Genomic DNA, 15,901 nt, shown 5'->3' with positions numbered 1-15,901 from the left:
ACGGAGTATTAGGGCCACCAAAAAAAAAAAAAAAAAAAGCCACCAAAAAAAAAAAAAAGTAAATTTACGAGTTTTTATCTCGTAAATTTAGGCGATAAAAACTTGTAAATTTAGGAGATAAAAAGTCGTAAATTTACGAGTTTTTATCTCGTAAATTTAGGCGATAAAAAGTCGTAAATTTATGAGAAAAAAACTCGTAATTTTAGGAGATTACAGTGGAAGTGAATATGCATAGCAGCAGGTGAACGCTGTGCAGCAGCAGAGCAGACCGACTAAACTTTGTTGAACAGGTGAGCTGAATGTTTATTGATAATGTTCCAAATGTCTGGAAGCTTATTTGTTTGATTTACGATTCATTAAAGTTTTATTTATTGATGGTTGGTTTGCAGGATCACTGCAGCCCGATGAAGCCATCGGGTGTCCCCGCAGCTGTCCGCTTGAATCCTTTCTTCCTCCACCAAAGACAAGATCTTTACGTCTGTGTGACGCTTCCGTCACACAAAAGGAGGAGCACTTTTTTTTGGCATTTTCAATGTTCTAAAGCTAATATAGAAGACAATTTTCATTCCTCTTTATTGTTTTATGCTGAAACAGGACATTTCATCTGCAGGAGGAGGCGTATGTAACACTGTTTACTTCCGCATTGGTGTTCGGATGACAGCTTCATGACGTAATCAGACAGATGAACTTCAGGATATGTGAATGAAAAGGAGAATAAAGGCTGCAGCGATCATCTGCACCCAAACGTGTCTCTGAGCTCCTTATTTTACATATGAAACTCCGCTTTACTGACACTGAACCCCGGAAAGATGGCTACATTGACAATAATCTGATTTTGAGTCGCCAAAAGGTTCAGAATCTCTTTGTTTTAAACCTATAATAATACGGAAATGAAGCTTCACAAAAGGCTCCACATACTTAACCTACAAGCTACGTTCCGATAAACGGACAACTTCGGTGTTTTTTCCTTAATCTACGACTTTTTTCTCGTAAATTTATGAGATAAAAAGTCGTAAATTTACGAGTTTTTAATCTCCTAAATTTACGACTTAAAATCTCATAATTTAACTTTTTTTTTTTTTTTTTTTTTGTGGCCCTAATACTCCGTCGTAGGAAATGATATGGATATGGAGAGAAATTAGACTCAGTCGGATTTGTGCGTGCGTAATTCTTGATTTGTGCGTAAATTAAGATTTGTGTATGCATATTCTTGCTTTGTGCGTGTGTAAATTAGGATTTGTGCATAAATTTGGATTTGTGCGTGATTTGTTACTCACATAATACATTTTGTGTATAAGTTAAAAAAATATATAAAATGAAAAAAATACAAAATGCAATTTACGTATGCACAAATTAAGATTACAACAGCTTGAAACTACTTACACACACAAATCTTTAAAAAACACGCACGAATCCCTTGTCATGTAGACACGAAGACAAAGTTACGCACGGATTTACCGTGAGACTGTTTTCACGTCTCACAAATTCGTCCGTAAGTGCTGTGTTTAAATACCAGTGGAATGCTCGGTCATTAGAATTTTCCTATCAGCCTTCCCTTCTAAATGTATCCAGACAATGACTCAATCAGTACATGAAGACAGTAGATGTTAGTGTTGAACATAGAGGCTACTTACTCCGTTTTACTCACTTTCATTTTATATTTTTTTAACTAATACACAAAACGTATTATGTGAGTAACAAATCACGCACAAATCCTAATTTACGCACAAAGCAAGAATATGCATACACAAATCCTAATTTACGCACAAATCAAGAATTACGCACGCACAAATCCGACTGAGTCTAATTTCTCTCCATATCAGGAGTTTATACTCTGGAATCTTAAAACTAAACAACATGACAGCAGATCTTCCAAAGTCTGTGGTAAGGACTAAGACCTGACAAATAATTGCTGCATCAGGCCTAAGGGAAATGAAACATAAATGAAAGTGTCTGAAAAGTTTTCATTTCCGACTTACATCATGAGTTGTAGAAGTTTCCTACTGTGAGCCAAAACAAAAGATACAGAGACTGTGATTGTCACACTAAGCTCCTCTCTGCTTTGACACTCAGGTAAGAGTCTGCAGACCCCAGGAGTTTTCATTACAACCTCCTTATTCCCAGTCCTCCTAAAAGGCAACCATCTATATCCTCACGGACTAATTACCATCAGAAACTGTTGATCAGTGTTTGTCAGGAGAATCCCTTAATGGTAGCCACATCTGAAAGAAATTACCACTTCTTAGCCGCTGCTGGAACAACAGAGATGCACAGTGATGAAACAAAGGTCCTTGTGAGGGGGCAGCACCGTCCCCTGAGCTTCCAGAACATGAGGATTCCAAACACCATGTTGAAAAGCTCATACACTTTAGCTGTTTATGCTTATGCTCCAGAGTTTCTACACTTTTATAAAAAACTTCTCTGCACCATTATAACTATAAACACCTTAGAAAAAAGAGGCTTTTTCACTAGATTTAAAAAAAAAAAAGAAATGGGTCTGAATTGTATTCATAGTCCACTGTAAACAGTCACATGTGGTAGGTACTGGTGGTGTAGAACCCAAAGCATTGAGGCCATAGTCTACTTGGTAAGCCTATACAAAGAAAATGTTCTTTAAAAATTTTTCTCACAGGTATGCTTCAGGCGATGGGCCATAGTGAAAACATATACAAAACTCAAAGGAAGGTAAGGATGAAGTAGATGAGATGCAGGCACATTGTATACATTTTTTTTAACCTCCAAATCCTGAGGACTGCGTGAGGAGCCCATTAATGATGTTCACATGATAAGTCTTTGCACTCTGGCTGACTGATAGAAATGAGGAAAATAGGAAAATCAGAGCATAGTTTGTGTGGACATTCTATGTGGCTCGTCAGTAAGGAGTCCGTACTCACACCTTACCAAAGAGAGGCGTAAGGACATGTATGACAACGTCACCTGTACTTCATGAGTGCGTTTAAGGCTACGTTCACACTGCAGGCTGAAATGACCCAATTCCGATTTTTTTGCCCCTATGCGACCTAGATCTGATCTTTTCATGACAGTCTGAATGAAACAGATCCGATATTTTCAAATGTGACCCCGGCCACTTGGGTATGTGGTCCTGAATCCGATACGTATCCGATCTTTTGAAATGCGACCGCCGTCTGACTGGCCAGGCAACATGAATCTGACCCGTACGTCATTGATACGCGACAAACGTCATAATTCTGCGTTGAAGTGGGTGGGAATGAGAACATAAACATCAACCATGGCGGACAATGCTGCTGAGACCAGTCAGTGGAAGGGAAGCGAGGCCACCGATTTGATTTTAATATTTGGGGTGACAGCTCTATTAAGGCAAAATTCGAGGGCTCTTATCGCAACCGTGCGGTTTTTGAAAAAATTGCCAGGGAAATGGCCGAGCGTGGTGTTGAACGTTTCCCTCCATGACTTTTTCCTTTCCGACCGTGGTCAGAAGCGCGGGGGAGTTCCGGGTTAGCATGGCGCTGTGACGCGGACCGGCTCGAGACCTGGTGGAAAATAAGATGATTTAATCCTGGGAAACTAAAACAACAAACAAGCCAGCGGAATATCTTTTTCTCTCTTTTTCTTCTTTTTTGGGATAAATACACCGTCCCAGTGCCATTCCCCTCCCCGATTTTTTTCCAAAGTAAACTCCGAACGTCCTGGAGAGCTGCAGCAGCGAGGAGGATCTGGACAGCCTGACAAGCTACATCGACGAGCAATACGAGCGTCTCGTCATGGGAAAAACCCCTCAGTCAGCCAAGCCAGCCGCCCCCACCAAGCGGAGCCGACCCGAAGAATCACCGGGAGCTTCTCCACCGAAGACGGAGTTTGAATCTAACGCGTGGGATATGCTTCTTAGCATTGATGCCAAACTATCCAGCTTCGACAGCCGTCTTTCCCTCCTGGAAGTTCTTCACCGGGAATTTCAAGAGATCAAGGATGCTCTAGAATTTTCCCAAAAACAAGTGGAAACCCTGACCGCGGAGAATTCAGCGCTGAGGGAGTCGGTAAAGTCCATCACTGATGGAATGAGCCAACTCTCTGAAGAAAATAAGAAGATCAAGGAGTCCATTCTGGATCTTCAATCAAGATCCATGAGAGATAACCTGGTGGTCATGGGAATACCAGAAACACCAGAAGAAAACGCCGAGGAAAAAAATTAAAAACTTTATTCAAAGCCAGCTAAAGCTTCCAGAGGAAAAAGTTAAAACCATAAACTTTCACCGTGTGCATCGCATGGGAGCAGTGAGACCTGGGAACCGCAGGCCCAGACCCATCGTGGCCAAGTTTGTCCTTCACAAGGAGAAGGAAGAGGTGAGGCGCCGTGGCAGGGAGCTCCGGGGAACCGACTTCAGGATGGATGATCAGTTCCCCAAAGAAATCTTGGAGCGCCGAAGGATCCTGTTCCCCATCAGGAAGAAATTTCTGAGCGAAGGGGCCCGCGCTGTCATATCTGTGGACCGACTCTATGTGAATGGACAGCTCCACCGCGACCCAAACGTCACTCCCTGGCTCTTCTAAACCAGATATGTATCCACACCCTTTACACTCTCTGCACAGGTGTTAGTTTATGCTTATATGTGACACACTGGGCATAACTCACGGGGCATAAAGGTTTCCACTTTAGGTAAAATTACCACCAGTCTCCTCAGCAGCTTCAAGCCTGTTTATGATAGGTTTGTTCTGTTTCTACCCTCCCTGTTTCCTTATTTATCCCCCCCTCTGCACTCCTTTCCCTTTTTTCTTTTTTCACACACTATTCCCTCCCCCTCACCTAAGCTGCCACATAACCCAGCCACTCTACAATAGTACTGATCTGCACAACACACTCAGACACTCAGGATGTCCAGCATTACATCACATGCACTGTGCATTACACATTAAGCCTCATAGCAACATCAAGCACACAATTATGTGTACATATATACTCATTTTTGCCTCCATCAACAACATACAGTTTCTAGCATTCACCTCAACAGCAGCATGTCCACCCTAAGGTTAGTTACTTGGAATGTGCACGGAGCTGGAACCAGAGAGAAGAGACTGAAAGTAATGAGCAAATTAAAAGATCTCAAAACTGATTTTGCGTTTCTTCAAGAAACTCATATGTCTAGTTCCTCAGTGAATATTCTCGCCACAGCAGATTTTCCCAACGTATATTCAGCCTGTTATAATTCTAGACAGAGAGGAGTAACAATTATGATAAATAGGGAAATTAAATTCACAGAAACTAGTACAGTCATAGACCCAGAAAGAAGATTTATAATAGTCACTCTTTCCACCCAAAATATGCAGCTGTGTTTAGCTAATGTGTACGCCCCCAATGTAGATGACCCTAAATTCTTTCATTCCTTCTTCTCTGCGCTATCTGAACATACAGAAAAATCGCTAATCATTGCAGGTGACCTCAACATGTGTTTAGATCCAGAGATGGATAGGCTAAATAACACAGGAAATCTTAGAATCTGGCAATCCACAAACACTGTTAAACAGTACATGGAGGATTTTGGTCTTTGTGATGTTTGGCGTTTATTCCACCCCACGAAAAGAACTTATACCTTTTTCTCCACAGTTCATCAATCATACTCCAGGCTAGATTATTTCTTGGTTAACAGCTCCTTGTTGAGCATAGCTACGGAAGCACAGATCCACCCCATTACTATCAGCGACCACGCACCAGTTTCCCTGACTCTTAAAAACAAAACATCACCACCTTCATTAAGGAGCTGGAGGTTCAATACATCGTTGCTCAGAGACCCTAACTTTATAGATTTCCTTGCTAAAGAATGGTCCTCATATCTTCAAAATAATGACCACCCAGGTATTTCCTCGTGCCTTTTATGGGAGTCCGGGAAAGCAGTCATGAGAGGAAAAATAATCGCCTTCTCATCCCACAAAAAAAGAAAAGAAAACTCTAAACTAGTGGATTTAGAGCAAAAAATCAGACTGTTAGAGGAAACCTACAGCAACTCTCCGGATGAACAAACTCTACAACAAATAAGGAAAGTAAGAATCGAATTAAATGAAATAACTAATCAAAGAACACAGTTTTTATTACAGAGACTACGCTTGGAGAGGTTTGATCACAGTAATAAATCTGGGAAATATTTGGCAAATCAACTCAAAATAAACAAAGAGAAGACAACTATTTCATCAGTCATAGACCTAACAGGAAATGCAACACATGATCCAGCTGCAATAAATTCAGTTTTTAAAAACTTTTACCAATCTCTCTACTCATCCCAAATTAATCCCTCTGACAATGACATCAACAGTTTTCTCAATAGCATAGATTTGCCTAGACCAACAGAGGAACAAATCACAGCCCTGGAGTCCCCTTTTACTAAAGAAGAGCTACATAAAGCATTAACCAACATGCCTAGTAAAAAAGCCCCAGGACCAGACGGCTTCCCAGCAGAATTTTATAAAGAGTTTTGGCAAATCTTAGCTCCCATTTTTCTCAGGATGACAATAGAAATTAAGGACAACAATTATCTACCTCCAAATATGAATTCTGCTAATATAATCTTACTTCTGAAACCTGGGAAAGATCCCACATCACCATCCAGCTATCGACCCATATCGCTGATTAATGCAGATTTTAAAATAATCTGCAAAGCTTTGGCGGGAAGGCTGGAGAAGGTAGTTCCCTCTCTAATACATCCTGACCAAACAGGTTTTATAAAGGGTAGACATTCATCTACCAACATGCGCAGATTAATCAACCTCATAGATTATACAACCATCAACAACCGAGAAGCAACCATTTTGTCACTGGACGCAGAAAAGGCATTTGATCGGGTCAACTGGAAATTTTTAATAGCCACCCTGAACAAATTTGGCTTTGGAAAATCATTTATTAACTGGATTAAAATACTATATGCCTCTCCTAATGCTCGTATCAGAACAAATGATCAAACATCTCCAAGCTTTAATTTACAAAGAGGAACCAGACAAGGCTGTCCACTATCTCCGTCTTTATTTGCACTATTTATTGAACCTCTAGCTGCTGCTATTAGGCAAAGTCGAGACATTGAAGGCATTCAAACCAAAAATTTAGAACACAAAATAAGTCTTTATGCAGATGATGTTTTACTATTTACTCCTAATTCACAATCTTCCATCTGCCAAATCATCTCCCTAATTAATAGATTTTCCTCAGTTTCAGAATACTCCATAAACTGGTCTAAAAGCACAATTTTACCAATTAATTGCAATTATCTAAATCCGTCATCTATTAAAATACAAACAGGCAACATAAAGTACTTAGGTATAAATATCTCCTCTAGGCTTTCTGATCTACTCAAGCTAAACCACACCCAACTACTTAAAACAACCGAGGCTGATCTCACTAGATGGAAAACTCTACCCATTTCTCTAATCGGGAGAGTTGCAGCCATAAAAATGATGATTCTCCCAAAAATTAACTACCTATTTTCAATGATTCCTTCCAAACCTCCAACTACTTGGTTCAAATCATTAGACTCATTCATTTCCCAATACCTCTGGGAAGGTAAACCCCCACGGATTAGTTTAAAAACTATTAAAAAACCTAAAGATAGAGGAGGACTAGGCCTTCCAGACTTCCAGGACTACTACTCCGCGAACAGATTGTGTTATGTACAAAAATGGCTGAATCCTGGTGTGCTGGATGAATCCTGGCTAGACATTGAACAAAATCTCTGTGATAACCTAGATATTTCTAATTTACCTTTCTTCAGTTCTAAAATTAAACAACACAAATGCTTCAGAAGTTTAAACATCAGCTCATCCTTAACAGCCTGGTGGGATTTTCTTAAAAAAAACAACCTCACATTATTTCCATGTAAACTTACCCCCATTTGGAACAACCCTGACATTTTGATTAACAAAAACATGATTCATTTTGCTTCATGGAAGAACAAAGGAATCGAGCAGTTCCAGCATATAATTCAGAATAGAAAATTTATGTCCCTCTCAACGTTATCCTCAACCTATGGAATTAATATAAACAAATTTCTAGAATATCAGCAGCTTAAATCAGCTATAAGCACTAAATGGCACCCGCCCTCCTCCCCGCTTTTTACTTGCATATTAGACACTCTGATTCATCTAGGGCCTTGTGGAGAGGGTCTGGTGGAGGGGGGCACGGTGAAACATCCGTGCTCACCTTTCGCTGGCCCCCCCACAATTTTAACTTCCTCTGTAGACACACACACTGAATGCTAGCAGCACACACACAGCAAATACACACCACTCACAGAGGTACTCCGGAGTGGGGGGCTTTGCGGCTTGGCAGCGGTGGATCCCCCCACACTGGTGACCTCCTATTTTACCTGCAGCACACACACAGCACTCCCACACCTCCATACATGGGTGGGGTCGGGGGGGGGCGGCCGGTCTTCACCCGCCTGGTCCTCTCAGGGCGGCCGGGCTTATGGGTGTCCTGTCGGTTGCGGGAGGGGTCGGGCATGCGGCGCTGGGGGTCGGCCGGCTGGGGGGGGGGGGGGTTGCTGCTTGGCGGCGGGGGTAGGGAGGGTAACCAGATGATTGTGAGTATGTGTGTGTGAGTGCATGGGTAGGACCGACCTGGGGGCTGGCTCGCTGGGACCCTCTGGGGCTTTCCCTCCCCATCACAGAGAGGGGAGGGCACTGAGAGGGTTGGGGAGGGGGGGTCAGATATTATGGCGGGGGAGGTGGTAGTGCGTAGGGTTTTAGGGGGGTGGCTGTGGCTGTGGGTGCGTGGCGATCCCTGGGTTGCTAAGGTCGCGGGCCTGGGCTGGCTTGCGGGGACGGGGCGCCGGTCGGGTGGTGGCCGGCTCTTGGGTTCCGGGGGCCCTGGCTTCGTCCCTGGCCTTTGTCTCGGTGTCCGGCGCCCGGTGGCCCCCATGGCTGCCGCCTGGTACGGCTAAGCGCTCCTGTCTTGTGGCCTGGGGGCCGGACACTGGGTTCGCTTGTGCCTCTGGGCATTGGGGGGGCCCCTGTAGGGGGGCCCTCTCTGTGCCTGGCTGGTGGGGTGGGCGGTCCCCTCCTCCTCCCCTCCCGGGCTGCCTGGGTCCGGATGCTGGGGGGGCTTCTGGCCTGGGGGGCTCTCCTCCCCTCTCCTGGTCTGGCTGGTCTGGCTGGGTAGGATCTGGCTCCCTTTATGAACACACGGTTCACGTCGGCAGCATGCATGTATCTCCACCCCCACGTGCACGTGCACACTCCACACTGCTCCCTGTCTGCTTCATCCCTCCTCCTTACCTACAGTGTATTGATGGACAGTTTTTTTTTTCTCGCTCATCTTAGTGTCAGATTTTCACCTTTGATGTAACATTCGTCTTTCCAGCAGATCTGGTATAATTGTTACAGCTTAAATTAATAACTTAGTCAAATCAGTGCTTGTATCCCCCACCTTTTCACCTTTCTTCCTTTTACTCTCTTCCACCCTCCCCTCACATTCTTCCCCTCTCCCTCCCCACACACACTAAATGTAACAAATAAATAAAAAATAATACGACAAAAAGGGGTTTATACAAAATGTATCAATTGTGCTATCCTAGGCACTTTAACATTGGGAGTTGGGTCATCTAAACCCCACAAGACAGTGTGCTGAATCTATTTTTTTTTTTAAATTTGTGATCTTCACTGGTGTCCATGGATTTCATGAAATCCTCTTCACCTTTATCCACCTTTATCATGGTAGGGAGAACATGTCAATGTAAGGGTGGGGTCATAGGATAGCACAAGGGTTGAAGCAAAATCTTTATTAGTTGTGACACAGACATGTCCGAGGTAGGTCGCATTTTCCAGCACTCTGTCCCTGTTAAATAAACGAATAAATGAAATGAAAAAAAAACACTGAGGGTAAAATACTATAAAACCTGAGTGTAAAATAACAGAGCAAAATCTCATATACGACTAAAAGCTTGGCTATAAAAAGTAGTCTTAAGTCGAGTTTCAAAAATGGATATTGTGTAATATTTAGCAGTGAATTGATTCAAAGCTTTGGAGCACAGATAGAAAAGACTTGCTCCCCCCTGCATTTCCTTTTAGACATCGGTACCTGGGCTGGAGTGTAGAGAAAGAGAGAAGCTCAGCAAGGTAAGGCGGGTTGAGACCACTGAAAGATTTAAAAAATAATAAGAGAATCTTTTTTTCCAACAATCTTTGTATTGTTTTTTGTTTCTTCCCACATGAAAATTAATAATACAACATACACGACAAAAAACAAGGATAAAACAGCAACAACAATCAATATAGATAACATTTGATAACAGTAATAGTCGAGAAAAAAACAAGACAAAAAAAGAACAATAAAAACATGTTAAGAAAGCAAATGGCGCAAAATCAATCCCACCCTCCAAACTTAACTACGGAGAAGAGTCAGTCTTCAATAAACGAAATGTTTGACTTCTTAACACAAGCAAGGAATGGGTCCCATATCCTGTGAAACTCTCCAACTTTTAGTGTGCATATTGTTTTCTCAAGCTTCAACACATTTAGAATTTCCCTGATCCAAAGTGTGTGAGAGGGGACATTTGCAGATTTCCATCCCAGTTGGATTAGATGCCAACAAGGTGACAAAAGCTATTAAAACGACAAGGAGGAAGCTGGAACAGTTGACGGAGGAGAACCAAATATGGCAGTTAAAGGATTTGGCTCAATTATTTGGTTTGTGATCTGAGATTGTGATGCAAAAACATGCCTCAAAAAAGGAGTATAAGGTCAGACATGACCAAAACATGTGGGTGTGATTCACAGGGGCTTGATGGCATCAGTCACATGTTAGGTCTGTTGCTTTGTAAATTTTGGCAAGCCTGACCTTGGTTTGATGAGGTCTTACCCGGTGACATAAGTCTGTGAGTTCAGCACATGAAAAAGGTGTTTTATCTGCCTAAATTCTCACATTGGTGTTATCAACTAACATTTATGGAGACAAAAGGATTTCTTATTCTAAATAGAGGAAGGTTTCATGACTAATAAACAAAATATCTGATAGTAAAACAGTTCAGAAGAATGGTCCAAAAGTCTGTCTTGCCCTCTCAAAGAAATGTTCCCTCTAAACATATCCTTTTTTCATGTCTAGTATGATAAACAATAAATAATAAATTAGACTTGAAACCTGACAATTGTCTTTTGTAGGAGTGTTTGTACTGTTTCTGTTACCACGTTCCCTGATTGTTTTACAGTCATTCTGAGGGTTTGTGACATCAGACCTCCCACTCTCACTATCAGACATGCTGCTCTTCTGCACCTCAAAGGGTTTATTCCAGCTCTGTATTTCTACATCCAGCAGGAGGCCCAACTTTAACATCCAGGGTACTTTTAATTCTTCTTGCTGATGGGCATACCTGATAAAGGTATTTGGCTGCAGATGGTACAGTAAAATCTGAAAAACAAGCAGGACACTGCCCCTCAGAGCCTTGGATTGAATGCCAAAGACTCTGTCCCTTCATTCTTTCTTGGGGGTTTTGCAGTTTGTTGTGACTGATTGATTTCCAGCTGCCCTTGTGTGAGAAGATGCCCCAGAAATGGGTTCTTCAGCTTTTGTTAGACTCTGGTGGAAATCTGAATGATGCTGGTGCGCAGATCTTTGATGACCAGTCCGTAGATGACTGGGTTAATAGCGGGGGGTATGATGATAAATAGAATACTGAAGAACTTGATGAGGTTTGGGTGGACAGACGGGAACCTGTAACCTACAATTATGATGACTGACGCTATCTGATAGAGTGTGTAGATAACGAGGTGGGGGGCACAGGTCTGGAAGGCTTTGCTGCGCACCAGTGCAGAACCAACGGAGCGCTTGCTGTCTGTTCTGCACTGTTTGTAGGAATCCGTCAGGATTCTGATGTAGGAGAAAGCAATGATGATGAAGACCACCGAGCTCACAGACCAGGTCATGCACAGACCTGTGTCAGAAATCAGGAAAGAATTAAGGCAATCTTTTTCTCATTTGACAAACAACAGTTCAAGAAAATGAGATGAGTCAATATTAATGATGTAAAACCACAAATATCCTTAAAGGAACTCTGTTCTAAAACAGCACTGACCGTAGATGTTGTTGGTTGGGGTGGGGGAGCACGCCAGGTTGAGGATGCCTCTGTTGCTGCAGTAGACATGTCGAATGATGTGACCACACAAAGGGGCGTTCATATGGGAGGAAAAGAGCAAGGCGATCAGCACCAGCGCCACGATCCAGGCCAGAGCACAGCAGAAGTGCAGCCGGGCTGATGTCATGATGGTGTGATACCTGAGCGGCTCACACACAGCAACGTACCTGCAAACACACCACTGTGTTGAGGGGAAAATCCCAAATATGGTCTATGTTGATATAAAAAATAACTAAAAATTTAACTATAAAAGGGGTTATAAGTCAGATGACAATTTTGAGGAAATTGTTTTATTTAAAAACCCCAAAAATATTTGAACCCTTCAAGATAAAGAATAATCTTCTCTGAAAGAAGTTGGTTCAAACACAAAACTGCAAAAAGGCAAAACTGAGGTTCAGATCAGGTTCAAGAAAATGTGTAAAAACCCTCAGTGTCACCTGTCATAAGCCATCGCACCCAGAATGGTCTGCACAGCCGTGCCGTAGACGTGGACGCAGAAGGCCTGGCTGATGGCTGCTGGGTAAATGATCTTCTTCTGACCCATCAGAAAGTCCATCATGAGGTGAGGCAGCACCGCCGTGGCTCCCATCAGATCACACACCACCAGGTGACAGATCATCACAAACATGGGTCTGTGCAGCTTCTTGTCCAGGATGATGACACACACCACCACCCCGTTACCCAGCAGCACCAGCATGTAGACCAGCAGAGCCAGGAGGAAGAAGAAAGGCCCGGAGCCTGGAAGAATATCAAAGCCCTCGATTTCAAAGACAATGGGCTGTTGGAGAGGAACCAGCATGGTTTGATTGTTCATCCAGGGTAGCAGAGATCTGTGGAGGACAGGCAGACACATAAACATGCAGCAGCAGGTCACCTGAAAGAGCAAACGGAGCAGCTCCTTCCATGCACAGAAAAACACAGTACCTCCAGGACATACAGCAGGACGTCCGTGAGGCTAAAGCAAAGGGTCTCATCCAGGTTTTTACAGCTGAAGGTGAAGATCACAGCATTGAACTCATCTGGACGGAGTCTCTGCTGTCAGATCAATGACTGCTGACCATCACTTCATGCCCTTTTACCCCCTTGTCATGCAAGCTCCACCCTCAACCCAAAGGAAAAGGAACCACATATATCTTCATGTCTCAACACAAACACACACACATCTGTTTCACATAAACTGTGTGAATGCAGACATATCAATGTTTATGTCACGCAAACCTGTCCCACACAGACACAGAACAGGTTGAAGGCATTTGACAGCATCATCCATTTAAAACTCTTCATAGAACTGAGAGAAACAGAAGCCTCTATTGATTAGTCTTTGAGTTAACCTGAATTTTTTATTTCAAACACTGATGTGATGATCAGAGCTTGTCAGGGTATACCTGTGTGAAAGAATTTGTTCAATTCTTCTCCTCGAGTTGATGAAACAGAAAAGTTGAAAAGTTGATTAGTCCTTTGGACTCTGAAGCCAGATTCACACCAGCCGCTACAACTTATGTCCTCTTCCAAAGAAAAATCTATGTAAACGTCTGTAAACGGACGTTTTTGGACCTCCACGTCCAGAACTCACGCCTTTGTGCGTCACTTTTTATGTCCAATATCCGGTATTACATATAAATCAGGTGTTCATTGAAAAGTTCAACCAGTTGAACTTTTGACTGCTAGATTGCAAAACAGCTGACGTTTGACCAGTCAGGAAGACAGATTTGGTAGTGACGTGTGTAGTGTCCTTCATATATAAGATTGGAACTGTGAAAGAAAAAGCCTGGAGCAAGATTTGTGACACTTGCATTGCTTTGACATTTTGCACCAAGCCCCTTCCAACTGTAGGTGGCGGACATTCGCTGGTATATCGTAGAAAAAGAAATGAAGAAGATGACACTCCCTGCTTGTCCAGTGTGAACACCCCGAGCTGAATGCGCATTCATGAAACTGCATTCTTAAAGGCACAACACATGACTGTCACAGCAACTAGCGTTCAAGGGACCATTTTCAATGAAAAATCTATGTAAACACACAAAAACCCACATTTCGGGCTTCAGCGTCCATGCAGATGCAGTTCCTGCAGTATATTCACCATACTGAATGATCTCATGAACCCAGACATAGAGACTCGATTACCGATGCTTTTGTCTCTTCTTCTTCCTTCGCCTGTTAACCCCGGAGGGGATATAGGCTGCATACAGGTGCTGTTCAGGCAGACCTGTCTTGGGCGAGTTCTTCTACATGTCCCCACGTTTTCCCTGTGATGTTGACCCCACGTTTTCCCTGTGATGTTGACCCCTGCTTTCAGATCTCGCCGCCACGTGTTCCTAGGTCTCTCCCTTTTTCTTTTTACTTGGTGATTCCATGTCAGTGTCTGCCTTGTAGTGCTGGATGCAGGTTTTCTTAGGGTGTGGCCAATCCATCACCATTGTCTTTTAAAGACGTTTTCCTCCACTGATTACTGCTCTATCCTCTCCCATAACTCGTGGTTGTTCAGGATTCTTCTGAGAAAGGTGTTGAGGAAGGTCTGGAGTTTCCTCATCAGCTTAGCAATAGTCCTCAATGTATCAGCACCGTGGAGTAGTTTGGGTTTTATCACGGTGTTAAAGATCCTCATTTTCTTCAGCTGATGGAATTTAGCTCTTGCCTTACCGACACGTACATGTACGTCCGCGTCAGTTCCACCCAGCTTGTCGACGATGCTGCCAAAACAGGTAAAGTTTTCTACCTCTTCCAGTGCCTCGCCATCCACCTTGATTAGAGCATTGTTTCCTATGTTTATCTTGAGGACCATGGTCTTGGCTCGACTGATGTTAAGCCCCAGCTGAGGATTTTGCTGCAACCGTTGATGTCTTGTCTTCCATCTGTGTCTGCATGTGGGACAGGAGAGCCAGGTCATTCACGAAGTCCAGGTCATCCAGCTGCGTACAAAGGGACCACTGGATATGGTTCAGCTGGTTCATTATTGATGTTTTCATGATCCATTCAATGTGAAGCAGGATTAGGAAACGGTGACAGCAGGCACTCCTGTTAAGGTATCCGTGAGTTTCCGTCCATTGACTATCCTGCACATCAGTCCTTCGTAGGAGTTTTTGATGATGGAGATCAGCTTTTCTGGTACTCCATAGTACCAAAGTAACCTCCATAGAGTCTGTCTCTCGACACTGTCAAACGACTTTTCATAGTAGATGAAGCTGAAGTAAACGGGCTAGTTCCACTCAATGAATTGCTCCAAGATGATGTGCAGGATTGCAATCTGGTCAGTGCACGTCTCAGAAAAATGCATTTAGATGATAAAGAAAAACACAATTAGAAACAACAAAGCACAACATCAACTATGTTTCTTGTACAAAAGGGAGAAGAAAAAAAGTGTGACAGAACTTCCACCATTCTTCTCTCTCTCTCAAAGGACTGCTCCTGTCCTTGTCCTTTTATTGAATATAGAAGTAGGAAGTTACAACTTACAAGCAGACAAACAAAGTTAAAGAGTTCATTAGGGGTTTCGTATAATTAACTATTTGGGCATTTTTCAGTTCAAGCAAAATTCTTTCCATATCTGCTAAGGACAGTGTGTCGTAAAAACCCCTCATCCTTGTTGGGGTAAGAAGCAGGTAAAAAAATGCAAGACTGTTTCTGAAAAGTTAGAAAGGTCAGTTTGAGTTAACATTTAAAAATACATTTTAAACAATGATAAAAAAAAATTATTTCAAAGCATTCCCTCCTGTTTATCATTGATAAATGTTAACATCTCCAATATCTCATCTCTTTTCAGTTTTCTGTGACATCTACATTTTCATAATATGTTTATAAATTTACACTCAGATGAG

General features: G+C 42.7%; 1 protein-coding gene across 1 annotated transcript; it reads right to left on the bottom strand.

Moving 5' to 3' along the window:
- Positions 1-9,619: 9,619 nt before the first annotated feature.
- Positions 9,620-13,312, bottom strand: LOC111948685 (olfactory receptor 2K2-like). The gene is made up of 3 exons (XM_023962793.2): positions 12,524-13,312; positions 12,027-12,253; positions 9,620-11,885 (listed from the first exon to the last, which is right to left on the bottom strand). Exons 1-3 carry the CDS (start codon positions 12,943-12,945, stop codon positions 11,524-11,526), a joined length of 1,011 nt encoding a protein of 336 aa, XP_023818561.2. The 5' UTR covers positions 12,946-13,312; the 3' UTR covers positions 9,620-11,523.
- Positions 13,313-15,901: the final 2,589 nt, after the last annotated feature.

This window comes from Oryzias latipes, chromosome 14 (genome assembly GCF_053564925.1).
Source record: "Oryzias latipes strain Hd-rR chromosome 14, Olatipes_Hd-rR_3.1".
NCBI lineage: Eukaryota > Metazoa > Chordata > Actinopteri > Beloniformes > Adrianichthyidae > Oryzias > Oryzias latipes.
This window is presented reverse-complemented; position numbering and strand designations above follow the sequence as displayed.

Bases quoted from the DNA above. Each gene is read 5' to 3' on its own strand.
- LOC111948685 (XM_023962793.2), bottom strand. From the start codon at position 12,945: ATGTTTATGTGTCTGCCTGTCCTCCACAGATCTCTGCTACCCTGGATG. The intron at 12,254-12,523 runs GTGACACTGAGG...GTGTGTTTGCAG, and splicing joins GGTGCGATGGCTTATGACAG to GTACGTTGCTGTGTGTGAGC. The intron at 11,886-12,026 runs GTCAGTGCTGTT...TTTCTGACACAG, and splicing joins CCCAACCAACAACATCTACG to GTCTGTGCATGACCTGGTCT.